The sequence below is a fragment of the Pipra filicauda genome, unplaced genomic scaffold, assembly GCF_003945595.2.
Source record: "Pipra filicauda isolate LSUMZ 115617 unplaced genomic scaffold, ASM394559v2 scaffold188_size1440453_pilon, whole genome shotgun sequence".
NCBI lineage: Eukaryota > Metazoa > Chordata > Aves > Passeriformes > Pipridae > Pipra > Pipra filicauda.
This window is the reverse complement of record NW_024104296.1, coordinates 1,074,820-1,102,045: the sequence shown is the minus strand read 5'-3', so window position 1 is coordinate 1,102,045 and position 27,226 is coordinate 1,074,820. Positions and strand designations below refer to the sequence as shown.

Below are 27,226 nucleotides of genomic sequence, written 5' to 3'. Positions count from 1 at the left end.
AGACACAAAATGTCCCCTCATGTAGAGGAGGGCTTGAGATCTTCAGAGGCTCAGTCCAGGTTCAGTAACCTGTCCTTCTGCAGCCTGTTTCTCTCCAAAGCACCTTTTGATAGGCTCAGACTTTTGCTTTGTCCCTTGCTTGGCCTTCAGCTTGTCAGGGTGTGAAGGTAGTGGCACAAAATCTAATAAAGGAAGACCTGGGCCATCCATCCCATTACAGACTAAACAGCCCAGTGTCATTCAGTAATTGGCTGCTGTTTGTAATAGCGACAAGAGATCTCTACAGACCAGAACCAGCAATGCTTCTGTTTTTAAGGACTTTTTTAAAGGGACTTTCACACATACAAGATAGAGTGAAACAAAGAAATGTGAATCAAAGGCCTGTTGGATCTGAATTTGCAAGGGGAAGTTACCAAATTAAGTGACTTATTTGGGGCTCAGGGACTGAAAGGATTAAAACTGATAAGATAAGTGACCATGGGGATAGATCTTATTCCCCATATCATGAGTAATACTGGCTTTCCTGTCATGAAAGGGAGAACATCTCTCTGGGATCACTCATGCTTAGGCTCTCAGAGGTATGAAGGACCTGCTGAGATGTGGCAGCTGGACCCAAGAGGAGAGAACACCTCCCAGTCAATGGCATGTGTCGCCTCCTAACCCCTTTGTTCATTGAAAATATGAATTACTATTGAAAATAAGAATTGCTATTGAAAATAATACATGGAAAGTAAAGTAAGATGTCATCTGCTCTGCATTTTTCTTCTTTCAGTGCTGCACGTGTGCCCATAAAACTTGTGCCCACTCTACAAACAAGTAAGTGCAGGATTAACTTGTTACCACTTGTTGTTCCAGAGGGTGCCCTCATCAACATTTCAAGGACCAAATGTGGTAGAATTCAAATGTGTTTGTACCTAGAGAATGAGCCCAGGTCATTACTAGCTCTGAATTTTTCTTTCTTTTTTTCTCCTTTATGGCAGTTGTTTGTAGGAAAAAAATACTACCTGGTTCTGTGGTCTTTGAGGTATGGAGCATCCTACTATTCCTCTTTAACAATAGTCTGTCACATAAATATGCTGCCTATTGGCTCAGCCAGTGAGATTTGTCACACATACACATGCAAAATGGATTTCAAAGACTTATCTGTCATGTAAGTTTTTAAAACTGCTTCCCCTCATTGTACCATTCTGGCAATTAAGGCTGCTGATTTCCATGATAGCAATTTAATCTATTGTCTTGAGGGTCAGGCGGATGTGACGTTCTGTTTTTATCTTTCCTTTAAAATGGACAAGAGTTCCTGGCTTGTACAAAAACAAGAAATTTCAGACCAAAGCCATTCCAGTCCAGATTTCTGAAGCAACAGGGGAACAATGGTGTTGTAGGCTATAGGTGGAAACTGGAGGAGTTTCTTCTTCATGTGCAAGAGGAATCTCACACAGAAGGTACTTTCATTTCTAATTAAACCAGCAATAAAATTATGGAGGGGGATATGCTGGATCTTACTGGGTTGTGTTCTGATTTGTTAGTGGCACCTGCTCCACGAGAACTGGGGGAAACTTCATCTGCAGTTCAGAATAGAGTGGGAGGTGGAAGAGGACTGAAGGGAAGGAGTTTATACCCTGTCTTTTTTTCTTTGCCTGATTTGTAAAGCTGAAGGGTTAATAAAGAAAAGCAATATTTGATTCAGTCACAATTACACTGTGCATGCACTAAAAATACACTAAGAAAGTGTGTAATCTGAGATAATGCCTGTTGTTTTCCTTACCATTACTTTGTGGCATTCCCATGCAGTTGCCACTTCTTGGCTATCTTGGAGCCTCTTGTCAGTTTGGGATTAGCAGCATTATGTTAGACTGAATTTCATAGTAGATCTTTCTTTTCCTGTCTTTTGCAAACAAGGCAAACTCAGCATTTATTTATGTGGCTGAGGATGGGGCCTCCATAACTAACAGCAGTAAGAAATGTGTCTGTAACCTGAAATCAGAATTTGTCTTTGCAAAATGCATTCCAATCTTTAATTGGAGGGCTCTTAGGAAAAGGTGTGTCTGGCACTAATATATTAAGTATGGTATATTTATGCCTCTCTAGTTGCTTATATTATCACTGAAATTAACACCCTTAGATGGAGCTCCCTACAGCTTTCATCCTGAACTGTTAATGTCTTGCCACAGAACACATGTAGTTCACCATGTGCACGACACTCCTATCGTATTATTATTATTAATAATATTATTTTTAAAAGCCTGGTTGTACAGAAGGTAGCTTATAGACATATAGAGAACAAAGGCTGATGTTTTGGTTGTAGAAAGCAGGAGGCAATGCTAAAACTGATTTTGGTGAATGGAAGTTTTCAATCTGGGTCTCTAATCTCTGCACTATTTCCTCCCTTTACTTCTTGCCTCTTATCTCAAGCTCATTATCACCCTGAAATCAGTGGATTAAATGCATGTGGTTATAGTGGTTTGCCAGCCAGACCTGCTGGCTGGTGCAAAACCTTTATATTCTTTCCCTTTGTGAATGTTTGGGCAGGATGCAAATCTCGTGCAGCAGAGGTGACTTCTACTGGAGCCAAGCTGGCTGACCCAGTGAGAGGTGCTTCTTCAAGTCAGGCTGTCTGATAAATAATGCTGTGTTTTGAAGGGCTTTGTGTGTGCAATGTGTTAACTGAGGTAAACTGGAGTACGTGTGTATTTTGGGTTGCAATTCCTGTGGAGTAGCCCGTTTTCCTGCAATGAGAGGTGAAAATGGAAGCAAAGAATGATTATCCTCCTAGATTACCTCGTTAAAGCAGGATGGCTGGGTATCTGAACTACTGTCTACACGGATTATTGCTTTCTGAAATGTAGAACCTTGAAAATACCTGTATAAAGAGAGGATAGAAGGTGGTGAGGAGTCGCGAAACAGACTGTGCGTCCTAAACTAAGAGTGTTCTAAACTCTCTCTTTTGGATTTTTGATAGATGCTCCTCTTGGCAGCGCTGCAAACAAACCTACTGCTGGCCACTGTAGTCACAGGTAGGAAAATGTTTATTTTCTGCTGTCTAGGGACTACAATTTATTTTCAGTTGCATCTGTGAGATATTGCCCCTATTCCTCCTTTTTGCCCATCCAGTCCTGCAATATGGGCTAAGGGATTATTCTCATCATGCTGGAGACATTGATAAAATTATTCCTTCTGTCTCTTTACCTTGAAACGAGCACTACGTTGAGTCCCAAAAATTCCATGAAGTCAGTGATGTTTGGCTGAACAAACTATGGGGCTTTGCTAGTGCCCATTAGAATTTAATGGGATTGCAGGCAGGCACAAACAAATGGCATTCCTCAAACAATCAGGACTGAAATTACCCATGCAAGGTTTGGGGCGGTAGAAGTAAAGCAAAAAAGCCATTTCACGAATGTATGTAATAAAAAAATCTGTGCTTGATCCCATGGACTGCCATGCCAGGCTTACAGTCTGCCTAGAAGCTACTAGGACATGAGATGATCAATGGTGATAAATTCCATCAGATAAATTCCTGAACTACAAAATGATTGTTTGAAATTGCACGTTATGTTATGTTTTGATATCCAGGATTATCAGGCTCTTTGCCTCAGGAGTCATCAGGTTCCCGTTGCAGCCTTTTTGGGAATGATCATATCAAAACTTTTGATGGTTCTTTCTATGATTTTGCTGGGGACTGCAGCTACCTCCTTGCTGGGGACTGTCACAAGCACTCCTTCATGCTCTTAGGTGAGTCTGAGCTGGGTTCCATCACTGAAAAAAACCCAAGTAGTTGCTCTTTGTCAGATAGGATGGACCACTGCATAAAAAGGATCTTGGCTGAGGGGCTTTGCTGCCTTTTTTTTTTTTTTTATTTGTTGTTTTTTTTTTCTTTTTTTTGTTTGTTTGTTTGGTTGGTTTTGGTTTCTTTTTGGTGGGTTGTGTTGGTTTTTTTGGGCTTATTTTAGAAAGTAGGATTAATTTTGAGGCTTCTGTTATCCCTTGGTAATGTAGCTCTCATGTAAATAAGCTGCTAAGAAACAGAGATTTTCTTACTGGCTCTTCTAAAGAGGGAAAGCAAGACCTTTTTTAATTTTGAATTTTCCAGGAGAATGTGGATCTTAAAGCTGAGTATGGGAATAGGAACTATTCGACCCTGTAGAACTAATTTTATCTGTATGCTAAATCACCCCAGTAAGAAAAATCCCATCCTGGAGGACAGAAGACCTTGGAATTAGCATAAGCCTTTGCAGAGTTATTCTTGGGATTAGAAACTGATGATATGTGTACCAAAACTAGATATTACTTTCATACCAATCTGCTTTGGTAGATGTTTTTATATTCACTGATGCCTGTTCTGTATTGGTCATAGTTTAACATGTTTTTAGTATTTAACATGAGTTTTTAGTCACTGCAAGTAAATTTAAGTAAACTGATCCTGTCACTCTGCAAAGGAAATATATACCAGCTTAAATAATTTTCTTCCTCAATTTGAACAACCTGGAACAAAATCTTTGTATGTTAGAAGATATGCTCCCAACCCTGCAATATGTACTTACAAATTATCCTCCCAACTCCCAGAACTAATAGTATTTGGTTATATCTCATCTCTGCAGGGGATTACCAGAATGGGGAGAAAATTGGCATCTCTGTGTACCTCGGGGAATATTTCAATCTCCACTTCTCTTTAGATGGAGCTGTGATGCAGGAAGACAAAAGGTACCTGTGGGAACTGGTATTCCAACAGAAAACAACCTGATTTTTTTTTTGTGTGTGTCATATTCTGAGAATCTTCTGTTTTTCTTCACAGGGTTTCCATACCTTTTGCCTCCAATGGTATATTTATAGAGAAGGAGGCAGGTTATCATAAAATATCCAGTGATGAGCATGGCTTTGTGGTGAAGATTGATATCAGTGGAAACATTCAGATACTCCTTCAAGAAAAGCACTATAATAAGACCTGTGGGTTGTGTGGCAATTTTAATAAATTCCTTGAAGATGACTTCAGAACTCAGGAAGGTAAGACTAGGACTAACTGATTGCATTTTAATGTATGCTCTGCACACTTTTCCTGTTGGGTGATTCAACAAAGATTTTGCTGAAACAGCAAAATGTTTCTGCAGAACCTGTCAGGTACCTCATCTTGGTGCACTGAAAAGCTGTCTAAGTCCTTTCATCTCCCTTTCTCCTGAAAGGAAATTGCTGTCACATCTCATTCCTGCAAGAAGCCCAGGCATCTGAACTTAGCACATTTAGAAACCTTGAAACTTTAAAATACAAAGGTAAAGCTCCAGGTTAATCCATGTACAATGTAGGATGTGGGGAGACTGACTAGAAGAAGACACAGCAAAATAGATGTAAGACATACACATTGATTCAACCTCTAATTTTTCATGAGTTAGACAAGTGGGAGTAAGAATAAATAGCGTTGCAACAGTAGGAGATTAAATTCCTGCTGCTGGCAGGTTTCTACTTGGATTTGGCATGGGCTGCTGTTCTATTAGGTGGTTACCTTTTAATGACATTTCCCTGTCTGTAAGGGCTGTTGGACTGGAGGTGCACCTGGTATCACACCAATTCCTGGTGAGAAGTGACTTTTGCTTTTGCTGCTCAGTACACCTTTATGTGAAGTCTGCCAGTGTGGGTGAAGACTAAGAGTTTTTGAAAAGCCCTGAATATGACTTTGAAGTCCTATGACTGATCTTGATTTGTGGTATTTCAGTGTCCTTTAATTCTGAGCACTTACCTGAAAGAGAGAGGTTGAAAGTTAATTAATACATTAGTAAATTAGAATGATAACGTAATATTTTACATGTAATAAAAATAAATTATTCAGAAAATAGAAAGGGAGAAACTTGAAAAGGAGCCTGCCAGTGCTCCAGAGATGTCTTACTGACACTTGGGATACATAAGCATAGCTTCAGTGTACAGAAAACCACCATATCTCATAGTGTGTTAAAATGATTAATATGTTCTTCAGCAGTGTAAAAAATGAGAAACAAAGTCTGGTCACAGAATTGTTTGGCAGGGCTTGGATACCTTAATGTCTGAGTGAGTTGAGATTATGAAGTTTATATGCTTTTCTCAAGACAGTAAATAGTAGTAAGGCTTTTATGAAAAGCAGGAACAGAAAAGGAGATTGTATTGCCTGTTCAAATGTAGAAGAGGCCCCTCTGCTGCTCATGTTTAAATGTGTTTCATGCTGTATTTGTTTTACATGCTGGAGGCTGTATCCTCCCTCTTACAAAAACAAAAGCAGTCCTTTCACAACCACAGATTTCTGAGTGTGATGAAGTCCATGACCAGGTCACTGCTTAGAGGAGCTGAAAAAAAATAGAGAAGATGACATAGAACATGTGTTTTCTATGTCTCTTACAGAAGTCAGAGCTTTCCTTATACAGTATCCTGTGTGGATATACATTTCTCTGGTTTTTAGCCTGAAAAACACAATTGTGTGTCAGCAATTCTGCCAGTATTTCACTCTGATACAATAGAGCTTTCATTTAAACTAATTTAGAAGGAATTAGAATGATTTATGTTTGAATTTGTTGTATCAGTGAGGGATGTCACTCCACCCACGCTCTGTTTGTCTCTCTGGCAGCTCTGCTGGTTCATTGGAGTGATTCTTAACTTGGTTCAAGTAAAATCAGTTTTTTAATAATTCAGATCACTTCTTTTTTAAAAAAAAAACAAACTATTGAATCTAACTTCCAGGTAAGGGACAACACAAGCAGCTGGGAGAGGTAATATTCTTTAAATGAAAAGAGCTGGCAGCCTACTGGTAGCCTATGAAGAAGTTTACCCTTCTCTTTTCACTGCAACTTTTATTTGCTCTCCTTTCAGCCTGATTACATCTCATAAAGGTCAACCCATCCCAGGATGTGAGCTTGGTGTAAAGACTTAGTGATCTGAGGGCACCGAAGGGTTGCCTTAAGGTTACCAGCAGACTGAACTCTCCCGTTGGAGTGCCCACTGCTTCCTGTTAAAATCAGGAATTTATCAGATTGGGGCCTCAGTTCTAATCCATTAGATAGCTTTCTGGGATGGGTTTGATAATAAATGCATTAAGATCTTTGAGCTTCAGAATAATATGCAGTGGAAGCACAGTGTGCAAAGGGAAAAGACAACAATCTAATGTTGCCGAGATTATGGTCTCTCATCTGGAAAGCCCTGAGGGACACCGTGCAGATCTGAACGTCAGAGGCAAAGGAAGGAGGTGATCACAGAGGTTGTGCCTCAGGTATTGTGCTATAGCCAGTGAGCTTGTCACAGAGAGCTGAGATGTGTGAAACCTTCCTCCAGGTGTTTTAAAGGCTGGTCAGGCACCTCAGGATGCCCTGGCCTTCCAGCTGTGTTGATTTACCCTGAAATGGTACCTGTCTGCTTGCTGCTAGTCCTTGCCTGTAAGAACCACTGTAATGGAAAGGTCTGCAGCCAAAATGTGATCTTTTGAAGTCTCTCACAGGCTGTAGCTCAGATGGTTCTTCTGTATCATCTTTGTGTCTGTCTGCATAGGAGGAAACTCACGTGATGTGATGGCTTGTTTCTAGGGCTTCTTTATAGCACCAGAGGACCAGATCCTGATTTTGTGCAGAAGTCAGAGTTGTTTTGGGTAGAATCTAGCCCACAAATGTTGTCTTTCATCCCATGTTTTGTCACAGTTTCAAAAAAAGGCAATGTTTATACTGAAAACAAATGAAAATATGTTTTTTCCATATTTTAGGGAAAGAAATTATTGTGATTTAATAACACAGAGTTAGTTTGCTTTGCCCCTAAGAGAGTGATATAGAACTTCATTAATTGTTTGTATTTGGATTATTTTTAGGGTGGTGGTGAAATAAGAGGCAAAGCACCTGCTGTGTGACTGGACAGTACCACTTAGAGCAAATAAATAGAGGAGGCACAAAGAGAAGAGTGTTTAAAACTTAGTGAACAGTGTGCAATTGCTTTTTTTTTTCCCTCTTGATATATTTATACTCATATTCTATTTATACTAATGCTTTATGATCCACCCAATCATGTGTTGTCATGGCACTCTTATGAATCCTCATTGTGTTTTGGCATGGAAACTGAGAACTGCCAAGAGGATAACACACATTGCTTCTGTGTACACTTTTGATGTTCAGCTGTTTGAGTTCCTGGAGGGTCTGAGACGTGATACCTTGGCAGATTTACCTTGGTAGGACCCAGCTTTGAAGGTGGCAGCCTTAGGCATTAGCTCTTGACACCCTCCCACCCCCAGAAAAAAAATAAAAATAAAGCCTTCCCTGTAGGTTTCAGATATCACAGAATCTCCCAACTTGGAAAGGACCCACAAGGATCATCGAGTCCAACTCCTGACCCTGCACAGACACCCCAACAATCCCACCATGTGCTTGAGAGCGTTGTCCAAACACTCCTTGAGCTCTGCCAGGTTTAGGGCTGTGACCGCTTCCTTTGGGAGCCTGTTCAGTGCCCAACCACCCTTTGGGGGAAGAACCTTTTCCTAAAGTTGCAGACACACATTGCCCTTGAGACAGAGGATGGGGGTGCTGAGTCACTCTCATTGACATGGTTACTACAATAGTTCATCCTGTGGAGAAGTGCTCATGTCCTGTCTAGACTTACAAACAAGATGGATTATCCTGTACGGGGTTGTTTGTTTATTGGATATGGCAGCAAAAACAAGCCCCTTGAGAGTTTGTTCTCACACTTTAAGCATAACTAAAATATAAAAAGAAAGGTCTTGGAAGCTTTGTAGGGTTTTTTGTTTGGTAGCAACTGGGAGAGGTAATATTCTTTATACAAAGAAATCAGGCAGCCTATAGGTTTGTGATATTGCTGTGATGTGTGCTTGGATGTCCAGGTCATCAGTGAAGTCTGTTTGTGCTGAAGAGATCATTCAAGTCAGACACAGGGATATTAATCCATCATTTTCTTTTTTGTCCATGTTATACACTCTTAGAATAATGGAATTAAAAAATATACCAACCTAAATTAATTCAGCATCCCATGATGCTTTTCTTGGCACTGGCAGGAGGCATGTTTCTGGGAATCTGTCTCCAAATTACTAAGATATTAATGATAAAACAATACCCCTGGAGAATTTTGGATAAAGTCTTGATATTCTGAGCCTGCTACAGGTGTCAGCAACATATTCCAGCCTTTAAGCTGCTGAAATACAGAATATATGATGAATGTATCTGTTCACAGGAGAGTGAATATAGGTTAAACAAGTAGAAGCAGACAATATCTGCAAGGAAAAATCTGATATTTCAGGTAATGATTTCATTCCAGAAGTAGTATAGGTGCATATGACTGAATATACAACTTCTCTGCGTGTGGTACCTGGTGTCAGAAGCTTTTAAAGCATGTTCCAAACTCACAATGATAGTAGTGCAGCTAATAAATATTTAATCTTTTTTTATTTCCTAGGAAGGTAAATGAAAGTTTTGGTCATTCTGAAATGCAAATTTCTTGGCATTTTAAACAATATCAGTAATTTGATTTTAGGCTAGTTTAAAGATTTTGTTTGGTGTGAGTAAGTGATCTCATTTTATTTCCTGCATTTTCATTTGGAAGCAAGGGGAATTAAGCTGTCACAAATGGTAAGGGTGAAGATGACTTATGTTGCACCTGTCTTTGTAATAGGACCTCAAGTGAGATGCCAAAAACCTGCATTCATAACCTGCTTTAATCTGGTTCTGGAATCGAGGTCAGACATTTCTGTTGTGAGGAGTGTGCCTTCATCACTAGGCTGTGGATTTTGGGGGATGGCTCATTCCCTCTCATGTTCAATATTATTAATTTTGTGTTCATTGATCTGGAGAGGGCAGGAAAGACTTTATAGCCCATGACTTCATTATTTCATGTCATTAATTTGATGCAAACAATGGGTCAATTTTGGTCAACCTTGCCAATAGTTTTGCTCATCTGGAACTATGTACTAAACCATGTAAAACTGTGTAAAAAAACCCAAAAACCCACCCCAAAAAATCAAACAAAACCCCCCACCCTAAAATACAAAATCCCCCTCTTTGCTTGGTAAATAACCAACATGTGAAAGTTGGTTCTTTACCAACTAAGACTCTATTTACCAATTAGAACTCACAGGACTGTAGTGTCTTGAGCAAATTCTTGCAGATATTTTACAGATGAGTTAACAGACCCTGAGAGAGTTATCTGATGGGCCTATGGCCATATGGAAAATCTGGAGGAGGTGAGGGTTCCTGCTTCCCACTGGGTGCCTTTGAGCACAGGGTTGTGTTGTTAATGCTTTGCCTCGCCTGACCACAGGTCTCAAAGTAAACAAGCAGCATACCAGCTTCAGATTTCAAAAGGAACTGGTGACTGTGAGACTCAGATATCAGTGTGGACACAGATTTTTCTGTCAAGACTGAACATCACCTATCTGTAAGCATCTCCAAAGTGAGAGACATGTGAGGGCAGCAATCAGAGCACTAAAGAATGCCCCCCAGAGACCCTGCCTGTTGCTCAGGTGGTTGGCGAGTGGCCTTCTCCTTGAAGACCTTTGCAGGGTCTTCAGTGTAGTGATGTTTCTGGGATGCTAGGAGAAGGTGAGATTTGTGTTGTCCTTTAAGATCTACCTCCTGAACCCATCTTGAGTCCTAAAAGGAGATTGCACACCAACTGGCTGCCTGGGGGTCTTGGCTTTTGAGCAACCACTTTGCATGCTGGTATCTGTCTGTGTACTGGGGTCCATATCAGGCACCAGTTCTTCCAGCCCTGGTGTTCAAATGCTTTGCTTACATTACATTTTGTGACAGCTTCTATTTTCAACACATTTCCTGCAAAACTTAGACTAAACAAGTTCTTTATCAAAAGTCCCACCCAGGCCATACAGAGAGTTTCTGGGTGTAGGGCTCTGATGAGCCCTGGCTATGAGTTGTTTCACCAGAATCTTGGCTGCCTTAAGAAGGAAAAAAAACTGAAGGAACTGAAGGGACAGATGGAAAACAAAACTCTGCTGTGCAGGAGAGGAGGGCGTAGTGGGAAAGCAGTGCCAGATCAGGCAGCTCAGCTGCCTGGATGCTCTGTTGATAACATCACCTGCACACTTAATATTATTTTTTAGGCTGCTTTTGTTGTCTCTTCCACTGTCTTTCCTTTCCTACCCACTCGAGTCTTTCAGCAGAAGGAAAAGTAGGTGCCGTGGGGAAAGGCAGAGGTGTTGGCAGTTGCTCTTCCCTCTGCCCAGAGCAGTCAGATGTGCTGGAGACATTTCTCCCTCTCTGCTTTTTTTCCCTGAAACCTCATCAAGTAGATGAAGTATTTGAGAATCCCCACACTGATTGACAGGGTGCATAGTGTGAGAGTCCTCTCCAAAGGAACCCTCTGCAGAAATAACTTATTCCATGATGCCAATTTGTTTAGTAGCTCAGTGGCCCAAGTCACTTCATAATTTCATATTAGAGGTCTGATGATCAGAGAAACCTTCATGTCCAGCTCCTTTTCACATTTCCACTGTTTGCTAGTATACAGTCAGGTGCTGACAACAAGAGGGTTTGAAAAGCAGGTTCTAAAAAAACCCCAAACAACTCCAAACAAGGTTTGAAATTTATTTATTTTGTAAAGAATTTACAGAATCACAGAATCATTTAGGTTGCAAAAGACCCTCGAGATTATCAAGTCCAACTTGTCAACTAGACAAGAGCATTGAGTGCTCTGCTCTTGAACACCTCCAGGGACGGTGGCTCCATCACCTCCCTGGGCAGCCTGTTCCAATGCCTTCAGTGAAGAAATTCCTCCTGGTGTCCAACCTAAATCTCCCCTGGCACAGTTTGAGGCCATTTCCTCTCATCCTGTCACTTGTTACCTGCGAGAAGAGCCTGGCTCCAACTCCTTTCAGGGAGTTGTAGAGAATGATAAGGTCTCTCCTGAGCCTCCTTTTCTCTGGGCTGAACACCCCCAGCTCCCTCAGCTGCTCCTCATAGGAGTTACTCTCTAGACCCCTCACTTACTTGAAAGTATTAATCATAGAATGCAGCAGAAGAACTAAAATAGTATGATGAAAATATTTTGTAAAAGAGTTGTATAAGAGGTATAAATTTACAAGGACCACAGAAGAAAAAAAAATATATTGCAGGGGGAGAACTGGAAAAACAGGTGACTGGCATTTCTGAGCCAACAGTTGTCCCAGCCTTCAAAACTTAACTTCTGTATGAATGAGCATCCATGGGTCCCTGCCAGCAGGAAGCCTGGCATGGATGTGCATTCAGGGCCAGAGGAGTATTGCTTTGGAGCGGAGCCCAATTCCTGTTACATACCTGGAAGACTGAGTTACTGCAAACAGAAGGGGATACATTTAATTTGGCACCTTGCTTCTCCTCAGGCTGGATTCCACTGTTGCTCTAATGTATATAATCTGTGCTGAGCTAAAGGCTTGTGTTCTTATTGCTGCATGTCTTCTCCTGTGCCAAGCCCTGGCTGTATGGATGAAAATTTCACACCTTTTACCACCTTTTCCTACCATCCTTTCCTCTGAGTCTTCCTGCTCTGACATCTGCTGTGGGCCTAGCACATGCTGCCTTTGTAAGTCCCTAATTTCTAGTTTGCATAAAAGTCTACTGAAGGCTACAGGCTTTAATGCATCTGCCATAGCATTCTCAGTGCAGTTTTCATGACTGCCCCATAGTTTAGGAACAGTTTTAGTGGTCAGTATATTCTGTGTTTTTGTACTTATCATGCAGCAGGTAGCTCAATGGAGTCTTTATTATATCTACGTATATTATAAAATATAGATATATTTGGGATGTATTTCTTTTGGGTTTTTTTTTGGGTTTTTGGTTTTTTGGTTTTTTTTTGTTTTTTTTTTTCAGATTCAGGGTTGTATTTCAACACATTCTCTGCATAAAGGTCTTCAGAGTGCATTAATGGTGGCAATTGATATTCTCACATGCAACACAGCAGGGTTTTAACAAGCAACTGTAGGGAACTGAGACACATGAAATGAACTGTTTTGTAGCAGAAACCCACAGAAGGAAGCAGAGGTAGTCCTGAAATGAGACAGATCATGGGAGGGAAAAGGGGGTGGAGGGAGCATTCTCTTTCTGGGAGGATCCCCCTTTTCAGGAGGATGGAGCAAGAAAAGCAGAGAGGTGGCTTTGCATCTCCCAGGAAGCGGCAACCATACAGACTCCTTCAGTTTTGCTTTTTTGCAAAGTGGGTGCAAATCTTACACAGGAAGATGTATCATCATCGTCATCACAGATGATGGGCTCAAACCATTTCTTAGCACACGTGATTTAGTTTTGGATAGGAGAAAAATCAAGGCTAGCTGGGATCAGGAATGCTAATGCTTGTGTGGGGAAAACAGCTGCATTTTGTTTGCCTCTCTAATATATCTTGTGTTTTATTGACAACTTCTAAATAGTAGGAAGATGTGTAGGTGTGCTTTGGCTTCTGCAGTTTACAGCTTACCAGCAATATCTCTACCACATTCATGCAGGTGTGAGAAGTGCTGGGAGCTGCCTTCTTCAAGTTTTAGTGTGTCCTTGAGCTCAGAGAGCTCCTCTGCAGAAGTCAGTCCAGATCACTGATAGTGGCTTTTCTACGGTCAATCTTCTTAGAATAGAAATCCATTTGATATGACAGTTTTTATTTTTAAAGACAGCTTTCAGCAGACTGTCACCTTGAGAATAGCCAGTACTGCCCACTTGTTGCTGAAACCCCTCAACAGCCATGTGATTCTCCTCTTTTTCATTCCCAGGGACCCTGGTGGGGAACAGTTATGATTTTGCAAACTCCTGGGCTTTGCACAGTGAAAACAAGCGCTGCAAGAGAGTGCAGACTCCAAGCAACACTTGCAACATTTCATCTGATATTGCAGAGAAGGTTGGTGCTGCGAGATGCTATTCTGGTTTCAGTCCTCCCCTACCTGAAAGGCAACTCACCTGCCCTCTGGCAGGAGAACACAAATCACAGAATATCCTGAGTTGGAAGGGACCCACAAGGAGCATCAAAGCCCAACTCTTGGCCCTGCACAGAACAACCCCAAGAATCCCACCATGTGTCTGAGAGTGTTGTCCAAACACTCCTTGAGCTCTGTTAGGTTTGGGGCCATGACCACTGACCTGGGCAGCTTTTTCCAGTGTCCAACCACCCTATGGGTGAAGAACCTTTTCCTAAAGTCCAACCTGAAGCTCTCCTGACACAGCTTCATGCAGTTCCCTTGGGTCCTGTCACTGAGAGCAGAGATCAGTGCCTGCCCCTCCACTTCCCCTCCTGAGGAAGTTGTAGACTGCAACGAGGGTAATGCTTCTTTGAGTCCGCATCTGTACCTAACGTGGTCCTCCCCCAGCAAGTGGTTAGGATGAGAGATGCAGGAGATACCCATGCTGTGTTCCTGGGGTGCTGTGGTGTGAGGTAGCTGTGCCAGGCACTGATTTTGCTGCTGCACTGGAGCAAGGTGTGCAGCTCCTCCTCCAGCCTGTCAGGTGCGAACCACAGGGCTAATGGTGGCTGTCTGTGGGCCCTGCTGCGGTGCAGCAGGGTCAGGTGCAGGCAGAAGGTGGAAGTGACACGTCCTCAGCGTTGGCTCCTGCTGCCTCTGGGCCCTTGTCAGCGTGGGGCTGAGTGCAGGACGCAGCCGTGTGCTTGCGGTTCCTGAGCTGATGTGCCCTCCCTGCTGGTGCTGGCAGGAGGATTTCTGCACTGGCCTTCCCAGTTGTTGCACGCTGGGATTGTTCTTTTACTGCTAACCTTTCTGTTTTTCAGTTTGGTAATTGGACTGTGTGGTAAAGGTGTGGAGAAGTGACCCTGGAGGCTGCATGTTCTGACCAGTTTTACCTAAGTTGTTGAGGAAGGAACTGTTCACTCACTAGTGAATGCAATTTTTCGCTGCTATTGAACCCTACCTGTTCTTCCTAAAGCTGCAGCACATATATATATAACCACCTTTCCTTCCCCCCAAATAAAACCCCAAAACCTAACACACAAGCATCAATCAAGCAGAGAATGCAACAGCTTATTTGAGCCTGAAGTGTGAGTTGCTGCCAAAGAAACTTTGGTATTACTTAGGAAAGGTGTGTTTCAGTGATGCCTGTGGAATGAGGTAGTTAATTCCCTTTCTGACTCTACCATCAGGGAAGTGTCAGTTCTGAAGCCTCTGTGGGCACCACAACCCAAACTGTATTTGTGAATGTGTTGCAGTTTATGTACCTGGGAGTCAGCAGAGCAAGAAGATGCTCCAGCCAGGCTATTTCTGACAGAGGAGATGTTTTCTGTAGGTGTTGCAAAAACTGTTTGCTACCAGGCTATTTCCCTTGCTAGGAGGAGATGCTTCCTTCAGCTATGCATACAGATAGCAGTGCTGATTTATTGAATAAACACAGAACTGTTTGTCTTGGCCAACTCTGTGACCCCCTTTGCTGCATCAACCTATTTTTTTCTTGTCTTTTATAAATATAAATAAGTTCCTTGTTTCCATTAGACACAGTGTGGCTGCAGGCAGATGGTCACCAGCTCAGGGAGGAAAGTAACTTTGAATATATACTGAAACGTGATGTTACAGACGATGAATGTCATGGTGAATTCACCCACTGAGGGATTACATCTGATTCCATGTACCCTGTTGTAAATCAGAATTACTTGGTAGGTACCAGGTTTAGATTTATACCAGAGTAACTGAGGACAAAATTGAGCTGTTAGTTTCTTGCTATTCAAGTCCTGTAGACTGATACTTGCTAAACTAGGTTCAAATCATTTCTCAAAAGTAGTAACACTTCCTGGAGCATATCTGCTAACCAGCTACTTTGAGTGCTGGTTTCACAGTTTCCTGGAAAAGGCTAACTAAGAGTTGGACAAGTTCTGACCCTAAATTTATACTTCCACTAAGCTTTTGGATGGAGATGCTTCAGACATATTCTGAAATTCACTTCAGTCTCGCTGCCTGCAAAACTGGCTGAGGAAATGACAACCCTGATTTCAGGCTGGGAATCTCCAGCCTGTGTTTCTTGCTTGAGCAGACCTGGTGTGTGTGGGCTGTTTCTGTCACGGTCAGAACTGATTGAACACCTGGCTTGAGAAATGGTGTGTGGTGCCAAGGGTGGGACCGAAGCGCGAGGAGTTCCTATCTGGCTGAGATCTTCTGAGGGACAGGACTGCACAGCAGGACAGGCTGAGAGAATTGGGATTGTTCAGCCTGGAGAAGAGAAGCTTTGGGGTGACCTAATTGTGGTTTTCCTGTGCCTGAAGGGAGCCCCCAAGGAAGATGGAGAGAGACTATTTCCAAGGGCCTGGAGTGACAGGACAAGAGGGAATGGCTTCAAACTGACAGAGAGGAGGTTTAGATTGTATATTGGGAAGAAATTCTTCCCTGTGAGGGTGGTAGGCCCAGGGACAGGTTGCCCAGAGAAGCTGTGGTTGCCCCTATATCCCTGGAAGTATCCAAGGCCAGGTTGGATGGGGCTCTGAGCAACCTGGTCTAGAGGAAGGTGACCCTGATCATAGCAGAGGATTGAAACAAGATGATCTTTGAGGTCCCTTCCAACCCAGGCTGTTCTGTGGTGGTTTAAACATGGTTTCAGGGCTAGTTCTTGTGACTGGTTGTGGATGTGGGAAGTTGGTCTATTCAGGCAAGTTTAACGTTTAGAAAATGTCAAAATTGCAGCTGAGGCTGGGGAGTGACATGCAGGGCAAACTCCAGTCTGATGGGTCGACTGCAACTTGTGAGTTTTCTACGGATCATATTAAATATTGATGTTTTGTGGGTAAAGTTTGCTTTCCTGCAAAGTGAATGAAATTATATTCTCTCTTGTGTGAGTTCATGAGCTCACAGCATTTAACATTGCTTTAATTTATTCCCTGTGCAAGAATAAATACAGAGCTATTAATAGAAGTCCGGCCAAACAAGTGCCTGCTGAAGAATGTAGGGCTTTTAATAGTGTGCTTTGTTTGCTTGCTTCGGCTCCAGGAATGTAAATCTCCTCTGTCTCCCAGCCTCCTTCCCTCCCTGGCACCCGATCAGCTGTTAGGTGAGGAAAACAACAGCTCTGGTTCAGAGCACTCCTCCCACCCCTGTGCCCTCATGCTGGGAGGTCTGTGGCTCTCTTTACCCTCTCTCTCAGCCTCCCTGTCCCCCTTCCCAGTCCAACAGCACCCTTGGAGAGATGACTTCTGACTTCTTTCATTGGGAATTGTAGTGACAGGCCAAGGGGGAATGGCTTTAAGCTGACAGAGTAGGTTTATATTGGATATTGGGAAGTTTTTCTCTGTGACAGTGGTGAGGCCCTGGTTGCCCAGAGAAACTGTGGCTGCCCCATCCCTGGGAGTGTCCAAGGCCAGCTTGGATGGGGATCTCAGCAACCTGGGATAGTGGAAGTGTCTCTGCCCGTGGCAGGGGGGTTGGAACGAGATGATCTTTAGGTCCCCTCCACTCTGATTCTATGCAGTGAAATTAGAAAGCTCTGTAGCAATTTTATCTTCAAATCCTAGAAAACGCTGGAAATTTTGTGGGTTTGTCTTGACTAATGTCTCTGTATATCAGCTGAAAATCTTGAACCAGCTCACAGTCTTACTCCACTGTTGCTCAGGGACTCTCCCTGCCTGCCACCTCTAACACACACACACTCACACTGTTACACATATGTGACTACCTGTTGTCTACCTTGCCTAGTGATCCAGAGAGCATTCCAAACTGGGTAGATTTAGAAGGAGGAAGTAAGCTGCTGCTTTCCTATTAAGCCCTGCCCTCAGCAGCTGCTCTTTAGTTACTGGAAAGGAGCTTCACTGCTTTGTCTGATCCATTTTTTCACCACTTGCTTGTGCTGATTTAGGCTGCCTTTTCAATGAGGCGCTGCAATCTCAGAAGCTCTCAGGTGACCAATGGCATGGGTAACATGGATGTTGAAGTATAAAAGAGTAATGTGGAAAACTGTAGTAATGAGGTAGCCTTGAAAACAAAAATATTTATCTTTTAAAACATTGCAATTGATTTATGTGTTCTCATGTGTTACCTTTATATTCTAGATTTCACATCTAATATAAATGGTGTGTGGAGGCCAGACTTCACTGTATTCATTGTATTATGTCCTTTTTTTTCTTTCTTATTAGGAAATTATACTTATAACACGTGATGTGAAAATGATTGAAAGTGAAATTCAAGTAGTTTCTGCTTTTCCCAAAATTCAGATTTTGCTGTGATTGGTAAGAAATAGTCCTGCTCGTTATCCCACAGAGTACTTCCATATGCAATAAAGTAATAACATTCATCTCCAGATCGGAAAGCAAGCAGAAGTTTTCAGTTTTGAACCATAATTTGTCATGGTAGAGGTCAGAAGCAGGTCCAGCAAAGGTCCAGAGGTCCAGCCCCACCTCTGGAAATGTTTAATGGGGCTTGGAGCAACCTGGTCTTGTGAAAGGTGTCCCTGCCCATGGCAGGGGATTGGCCTAGAGGAACTTTAGTGTCCTTTCCAACCCAAGTAATTCAGTGATTCCATAAATATACCCTTCCTGAATGATCTGGAGAAACTCTGTGCATCTATATACCTTAGGGCTTAAATTAAAGGGAATGAGAGGGGGTGTCTGATTTCTGCTGTTATTTTTTAGGTTATATCTCTTTAATGGCATTTGTTAAGCAACAGACAAATGCAGTTCATGCAGCAGCAGAAGGCAATGCCACAGAAATGGGAAGAATGTACAAAATTCCACCTCCAGCTCTGTGTGGTGGGACTGGGGAAGAAGGAAGGTCAGCAAGTTTGTGGTCACTAAGGGTTGTTAGTGCCAGGCTGCTGCTGAGCCATTTAAAGAAACATTTAAAATAGAACTTCTACAGAAGTGGAGGGAGAAGTTTTATGACTTTCACCTGTATTTTGGATACTGCAGTCAGTTCTAGTTTTAATCTTACAGACAGCTTTACTCTAAGCACTGCTTCAGCCTGAGGCTTCACTCCCTGGTCTGTTGGGTTTAAATATTTCTTTGTGTGGAGCAGCTTCTGGAGCTGTTGATCCATGAGCAGGAGTGTTACAGCAGTGGATGAGGCTGCCAAGATCTGATGCTCACCATATCACACTGCCTCCTAAACTAAAGAATAAGGACCTCTCTCAGTTCAGCCCAACCACTGAGTTTTAAAGAAAGGGAAAGAAAATAAAAAGAATTTGCAGAATGGTTTAAGTTTGAAGGGACCATTAGAGGTCATTGAGTCCAATTCCCTGCTTCCAGCAAGGCCATCCTAGGTCAGGCTGCTCAGGTCCTTGTCCACTCACATTTCTGGTGTCTCCAAGGGTGGTGCTTCCACAGCCTCTCTGAACACTTGCTCCAGTGTTTGACCACCCTCATGGTGAATTTGTTTTGTTTTGTATCTTTTTGGATTTACTCATATTGGAACAGGCTCCCCGGGGCAGTGGGCACAGCACCAAGGCTGTCAGAGCTCAGGGAGCATTTGGACAATGCTCCCAGGCACAGGGTGGGATTGTTGGGGTGTCCTGTGCAGGGCCAGGAGTTGGACTTGGATGCTCCTTGTGGGGCCCTTCCAACTCAGGATATTGTATGATTCTACGATATTTCAGCTTATGTTCATTAATTCATCACAATAGTTGAGATATATCTAAGGGATGGGAAAATTTCAGCTCTAATTTCTTCTATAAAGTCACTGGAAAATATGAAGAAATTTGAATGGCAAGAAAACCTTTACATGGGAAAAAAAAAATACTTTTTGTTGCTTTTAAACACATGACTTGGCTTCTTGACAATCGACTAGAGCTCAACCTTTAGCTATGCTGTTGCTGAACAAGTCCAAGACCAAAGAACACTATAGGAAAAGAAAAACTGTTTAATTTTTTGTGTGTATGTAAACTGCTTTATTTTTTAAAGTTGCTTTCACATCTAAAATTTACTGATATGTAATAACCATGGTCATAAAAATTGTTTCTGCTAGTTTTCCTTTTAATGGAACATACAGTCTAAGTTTTACTGTAACATAACAGTTGAGTTGTATTAACTTTTTAACAAGTTCCTTGTTAAGAAATTTCATTAGCACAGCCCCTAAATGGGCTTGTTGCAGATACTGGTTTTCTGGTGCACTTGATACTGTCTGGATCAAGGCTTTGATCCAGGAGCTGCTGTGCTGCTCATCCTCTGAATGGCTCTGAGCTCACTTTTGGTTTTATCAGTTTCATCCTGAAGCACTGCTTTAATAGCTTTTTTGGCTGCTTCTGTTGTTGTTACTTCCACCCTTAGGGCACTTTTTCAGCTTTCTTGTACTTCTGTGTAGTCTTGCAGCAGCACCAACCACCATTTATGTAGTTCCTGCTCCCTCCCTTCTCCTTTTTCCCCCCCTCTGATTCAGCATGGTGGCTGTTATTTAGGCATCAGAATTATTCCAGTGATTTTCTGAAGGACCATCGTGTTCAGCTCTCAGTTAACATTGTTTTAAGTTCCCCGAGACCACTCAAAAAGCTCACAACCTCTGTTGTTCACTGAGCCCTTTGCTAAACTCAAAATGGACTACACATTTCTGGTTGGTTTGTTTTCATAAGTAAGAAATTCTGTCTTGGTTCAGACATGTACTAGCTTGAGTTGATCACCTGAACAAAGCACCCTTTAGCAAAATAAGTATTTTCTACTCAGCAGTTTTCCTGTACAGGTATAACAGCTGCCATTGAGAGAAGATCTCTAAATTTCTGCTGGCTGCTCAACTCTGTGGGATTTTTCATCTCCCAAAAATGAGAAAGCAAGACTTTTTTTTTTTCCTTTTTGTTTTTTTTTTTTTTTACACAGCAACTTGTATGTGCTGTAACCTCAGGTTAATGTATGTTAATGTTAATGTATTCAGGAGTAATGTTACTGTGAAATACTCTGAAGAACATGCTCACCACCTCCAACCACTGAATGTAACATATGAAACATAACTCGATTACATAAAAAACTGACAAATAAGTAGAATAAAATTACACTTCAACTCTCTGTGCCAGGGTCGTATCAGGAAATAATTTTCCCACTTATCTAAACTCAGTGCCATCCTTTCAGAAAATTGCATTGAGGACCTCAGAGTTATTGAATGTGATATAATGTGCACATAAGAATCTATTTAGGGGCCTCCCATGGAAAACTTAGTCATACACTTAGGTTTCTTTTCACATACAGCTAAGTTTCCTCTTAGGTTGCTGCTGTCTGAAAAGAGAGGTGTTGATATCCTCCCCCCCCTCACTGTGCTGTCTTCCCCTTGCTCTTGCTGTCAACATGCTGATTTAACTCACCAGAAGAGCAGAAAAAAATTGCTTTTCTTCCCTGGGTTATTTTTCTGCTATTTATCTGAGCTGTTGTGCATTGGACAAGCCAGCAGGAGCAACAGGCACGTGTGGCCAGAAGTGGGAAACAAATTTCATTCCTGGAATTTCAAGTCAGGCTCAGTCTTTCACTCTAAAACTTACCCTGTTCCACCATTATTCAAAAGATGACCTGGTAATTTTTCTTCCTCTGTGCCTCAGTCCTAGGCTCCTCTTTTCCTGGTAAACCAGACACCATCTGATTCTTTGCTGGGTGGAAAGCAGGCCCTGAGATTAGCTCAGCTGGTTAAAATGTGTTGCCAATAAAGCCAAGGTTGTGAGTTTTGCCCCTGTGTGGGCCATTCACTTAAGAGTTGGACTTGGTGATCCTTGTGGGTCCCTTCCAACTCAGAATATTCTGTGAGCTCTGTGATTGAAGAAGGTAGAATGCTTCCATCCATTTGCTGGCTGACTGACATGTTGCTGCGTGAAACACCCCTTGTGTGACACCTTATTCTATAATAATCAGTGTATTAATGTACCTCTGTACATGTGGATGTGGTGAAGGAACGGACATTAATCACTATTACCTCTTGACTATGATGTAATTAACTGCATGGTGGTGTTAAGTAATAACTGTGATGTTGTTTAACAACAGTGGTGACAGCATGTTTGCAAAAGCTGGGTTTTCTCCCTTCTTCCTGAGATTATAGGAAGTAATTTTGTCTCTTTTTCTCTCTCCTTTCTACCTTTGCTCCTCAATTCTTGTGCAGGGCATCATGGAAGCCTGCCAGCTGCTGAGAACATCTTCCACCTTCTCCCGGTGCCACCATCGAGTAGATCCAGAGCCCTACATCAGTCTCTGTGAGAGAGACATCTGTGCCTGCACCCACGTGGACTGTCACTGCCCAGCATTCCTGGATTATGCAAGGAGCTGTGCCCACGAAGGAGTGATTTTGGATGGGTGGCCTGAAGAGAGCTCATGCAGTAAGCTGGCAGAATTATTCCTAGGCTGCTTATCCCAAATAAGATCGTGCCTGTCTTGCAGATTTATGTCCTGCAACTAAAAGCAACCAGTGCTTTTTAAGGATGTTGGTTCAGGCACGGCGGGTTACAATCTCCTTCAGCTCTCCATCCCCTGCCTTTGTTCTAGAAGTTTTTGTCCCTAAGACAGAATTGGTTGAATCCTCTGTAAAGAAGATCCTGAGCTGTTACATGTGCCACCTTGGTTTACAAAGTCTGTGAAGACTTATTTGGTACATAAAGGTATAGACTGGGATGTTTAGGAGCTATTTCACATATGGTTCAAATGTGTGACATTATTCAACAGGTACTTGTAAATCAGCATCTAGTGAAAGGCTCTCTAACCTTTTTTCCATAAAAACAATTGTTTCACCTTTTATTTGCTTCAACCAATTACATTGAAATTGGGATGTTGCCTTTTTTAAGCCAGTTTTTGTCTAGGTTAGGGATCCTGATTGCATCTTGAACTGCTGCCTTTATTAGCCCAGTTTTGCTCTCGTCAGAGGTCCTGATTGCATCTCTGCTGAGATTTTGCAACAGGGAAGTGCACAGACTGACTGGGATGTTTTTTTCATAGCTTTTCATTACACAAAACCCCCAATTTTCTCAGGATGTTTATGTAAATTGATTCTGTGGAATAACTGACTCATTTGTACTGACAACAATTTCTTCTCTGGTAAAGGCATTATGCCACTGGCCACCACTGAAGAAAACTGTGCCTTCAGATGATGGTTAGGGCAGGGAGATACTGCCAACCACTTGTTGGAGGGATTGTACACCAGGAATAGAGATTGCACACGAAGGAGAGTCTGAGTTCTAGCAGTATTTGGTTACCTTTGCATTGGGACATAAAAGGGATCTGATGAAGGATCCTATCCTGGCTCAGGGTGCGATCCAGAGAACCCATTTTTGCTGGGGCTGTTTGTAAGTCTGATTAAAACCACAAGTGAAATGAACCTTTCTGTGATCCCAGGAGCTCTAAAACTCATTTTTAACCTTTGAATTCACAAGCCATGTTTTTTTTTAATGAGTTAAGAAAAAGAGAAGTGGCTTGCTGCCACATCAGGAACTTAATTTTCCATCACCCTTCATCTCTGCTGTTATGCTGTCTCAGGAGATGATGATGGTGTTACGTTGGAGGTGTGGGAATGGCTCTAGTTCTGGGCACACTGTACGAATGTGAGCTGGTGCCCAAGCCCAGGGCACCAAGGGCAAGACAACTCCTCCATTACCCTCCCACCTCCTTCAATGGAGGATTTCATGGGAAAGGGCAGGCTGTAATCTCTTCTTCCCACTCCGTGCCCACGCAGTCTTGAAGGGTATGGTGTGTCTGTGCATTGGAATGAAGGAATGGCTATAGTGTGTGCTTGTATAATGGCCTGGCAGCAGTGAAGGTACCATGGCATTGGTGTTATCCTGTGCTGGCAGTTCTCTGGAAGGAGGAGTCTTACCAAAGAGTATAATTCCACAAACTGCATAGCTTAAAGGTACAGAACACGCTGTCTGTCTGAATGACTTATTGCAAAACTTCTCCCCATTGTTTGATTGTTCTTAATGCACTTGGGTTTAGCTATTAAGACTTAATTTATTAGAAGACAAATTAAGTCTTAAGTATCTACTACACTACCTGACATGTGATGGTGTTGCAGCAAAATGAAAATCAAATGTTTCTTAAAGGTCCTGCTTCTGAAAAAGGAATCAATGATTGGAGAGGATATGACCTTTTTGATGTCTCTGTGGTTCAGCCTTTGATAATTAAGGGATTTATTTATTTAAGATTTATTAAAGAATTTGCATTTCTAATTTCTTTTATTTGTTTCAGGGCCAAGATGTCCAGTTGGCATGGAGTATAAAGAATGTGTATCCCCATGTACCAAAACCTGCCAGAGCCTGAATATCAATGAAGTGTGTCATGGACAATGTGTTGATGGCTGCAGCTGCCCTGGTAATTTTTTTACTGGGTTATTTAAAGAGAAACATTTGGCAGTCATGCTACCTATTTTATTAGAAGAAGGAGAGCTGTGTCTTCCCCTAAACTTTCTTAAATCAGAAACACTTCTGTTTTCTGTGCTCAAGCCCCAGAATAAACCAGTTTCTGTAATGCCTGTATGCTCACTCCATGAAAGGGCCATTTTTCAGACCCAACTAAAAAGTAAATGTTTCTGTGAAAATCAGTACCAACTACTACTCTAGGATTGCCTTTATTTCTTGGTGAGGGACTGCTTATCCTTGATGTATTCCTTCTGAATTGCTTTGGTTAGAGGCACACAGAGGAAGAAACAACAGAGCATATACTGAAATAATTTCTTGCAAAAAAACAGTCCATGTAGAGCTCACAATATAATTTCAAAAATCTTTGTGATTTCAGATGAATAATTTCACTTATTATTGAATCTTTCATACGGGAGATGAGATTGGATTAAAGGGAGAAGCTCAACCACCACAATCTTCCTCTTCTGTCTGTTGCATTTAACTGCAGGGGGAGAGTTTGATTCTTGACTGCAAAGCTCCACATGCTTCCAGACCAAGCTGATTTTTGGCTGTTTTTTGGTTTGATTGGTTTTGTTTGTTTTCAATAGGACTGTCTCTGCCTTTCACCCTGTCAAATCTGGACTTGGTGTGAATGCACAGAGGTATTTACTGTCCTTCTGTACAAGATACCAAGTGCAATGGAGGTTTAGGGAGATCATAATCTGCTTTCCAAAACAAGGCAGTAATGACAATGTTGGCCTCATTTGAGGAGTCATTGCATTCAGAGCTTAGTAGTTTCCTCTTTATCTGCCACTCTCTTACTTACTGGAGGTTCAAAGCTGTCACTCTGTGGCAGGACCTGGGAAGGTGCCCGTGGAGGGTGACAGATTATATAACCAGACACAGGAGCTTATTTTGTTGGGAGGGATCTGGCTGCTACCTTTGTGCAGTTCCTGGGGGTGTTGGCAAGAGCTGAAGGAGATGAATCCACTGGCTGCACAAGGGCTCTCACTGTGTTCTTCCCTTGGTAGACACACTGGTCAGTTCAGCAAGGGAAAGGTCTAAGGGGACAGACACTGAAGAGCACAGAAGCAGGAGCTCCACATGAAGGGCATAGGGCATGAGGAACAAGTAGATGGGTAGATGGAACTGCATGGAAAGAAATAACAATCAGGGTTTCAAAACTTTTATTTAGGGCACAGTCAAAAGGGAAGAACCTTGATTTGAGTTTAATAGAAAACCAGGAGGATCTGGCAGATGGCTAGAGGGATTTAGGATGAGGATTATACCTTTGCTTATCTTTCTTCTAGTTCTCCAAGTGTAAAAAGGATCTGAAGGATCTGTTCAACAAATGTCTTTTTCTTTTTTTTTGTCTTTTCCTCCCTTAAATGCTTCACAGTTCCTTTAATTGCTGTAAATGGAATTACTATTGCCAGGATAAAAGGCAGGCATTCCGTTTTCTTGTGCTCTCTGGAGAGCCATGCATCTCTTAAATGCTCAGATCTTCTTTTGAATATCCCTCACTGAAAGGATTTTCTAAACAGCCAAGATCTTTCCAGGCAGCTCTATGGAAAGAATGGGAGAAAGGGCACTTACCTGTGTCTCGCTGTCTGTGGTGACTGCTCCTGCCAGGGAAAAGAGCCAGAGTCTCTGCGGGCTATTGGAAGGAGTCCCTCGAGGAGAAGGGAGAGAGGTTTTCAAGAAACAAAATGTTTTGCTACAGCAGCTCTTTTAAAAATGGAGGAATCTCAACTCTCTCCCAATATAGGGATTGCAGAGAAAGAAACTTGTCCTTTCTTCTTTTTCTAGCTTGTAGTGCTACCTCAGACAAGTCCTGTAACTCTTTTGTGCCTCCACTTGTCTTTGTAGATAAAATACTCTCTATAGAGAGCAGGTAATTACAGTTGTGTGATATGGAAACCTCAAGGGAAGTTGGCCCTTTTGCTTTTTGCTTCTGCTGAAGTTGAGAAGAGATTCCACAGCTCCTCATGATAATGTTTCTTTCTCTCAGACCTCTCTGCTAGACTGACATGGTATCCAAATTTGTTTCTTCATTCCCTACATTGCCTACCCTTTGGTCCTCTTATGTCTAATACAAAACCTGTCTGGACACCCTTTACTGCAGTCAGTGCAGAGTTTTCCCAACAGTCAGGTGTTTTGGACCTGGGGACTTGCTAAGCAAAGAGCTTTACTGGGAGCACCAGGAATGGTTTGCTCAGCACATCTGAGGGAGAGGCAGCACTAGAGGGAAAGCAGACAGCAGCCCCTGTGAGGCTTTTTGGCGAGCCTCATTCCTTTTTATTGCTGTATGTGATTAAGTATGAATAATAATGCACATGAAGTCTTGCCAAAATATATGAAGAACTAGAAAATCTAATTGTATTTGCATTTCTGTCCCTGTGTGTGTGTGGTACATGTATCTGATGCTACCCAACCTATCCAGAGGGGCTGCTCCTTGATGGTGAACACTGCATTGAAAGCTCCGAGTGCTCCTGCATCCACTCTGGAAAACATTATCCTCCTGGCTTTACCATCTCCCAGGACTGCAATTCATGGTAAACTCTGTGTTGTTCTGGTGTGGCTGCCATAGATGAGTCACTGCACACGGGTCACTGGTTACTGTTTTGGATGATCTTTCTAGAAATCGCTCTACTTTTTAAAAATTTCCTTTTATTGGCAAAGGACTTGCCTCTCTTATTGGAATTGTCAGCCCCTTCCAAGAAGTGAGCTGTTCACAAAGGCAAAATCAGCTCTGCTTTTAAAGGGATATTTGATCTGATAGAACAATGTGGAGGTCACACTCCTTCAAACAGACAGAACTACCTGTTTCCTGTGGATAAGACTGACCGGCAGGTTCCCATGTCTGGTTAGTGTCAGCAGTGGTGTCTTTGTTTTGACTTCCTACATTTATTTAACCTCTAAGCCCCATTTCTTTCCAAGAGGGGTTAGCCTAAGGCACGTCCTTGGAACTTATCACAAAGCTAATGAGTCTTCCTAGCATGGCCCATGATTTTTCCTGAACTCAGGAATGCCAACCTGAAGGGGAAGGC

General features: G+C 42.3%; 1 protein-coding gene across 1 annotated transcript in view; it reads left to right on the top strand.

Moving 5' to 3' along the window:
• Positions 1 to 1,361: 1,361 nt before the first annotated feature.
• VWF (von Willebrand factor) overlaps positions 1,362 to 27,226 on the top strand; it is a 132,666-nt gene continuing 106,801 nt past the window's right edge. Inside the window, exons 1-9 of the mRNA XM_027733254.2 lie at positions 1,362 to 1,442; positions 2,960 to 3,014; positions 3,571 to 3,729; positions 4,596 to 4,698; positions 4,790 to 4,998; positions 13,688 to 13,812; positions 21,956 to 22,169; positions 24,028 to 24,150; positions 26,620 to 26,731. Of these exons, the coding sequence (XP_027589055.2) occupies positions 1,416 to 1,442; positions 2,960 to 3,014; positions 3,571 to 3,729; positions 4,596 to 4,698; positions 4,790 to 4,998; positions 13,688 to 13,812; positions 21,956 to 22,169; positions 24,028 to 24,150; positions 26,620 to 26,731 (1,127 nt within the window). The 5' untranslated portion in view covers positions 1,362 to 1,415. The remainder of the gene's footprint in view (positions 1,443 to 2,959; positions 3,015 to 3,570; positions 3,730 to 4,595; positions 4,699 to 4,789; positions 4,999 to 13,687; positions 13,813 to 21,955; positions 22,170 to 24,027; positions 24,151 to 26,619; positions 26,732 to 27,226) is intronic.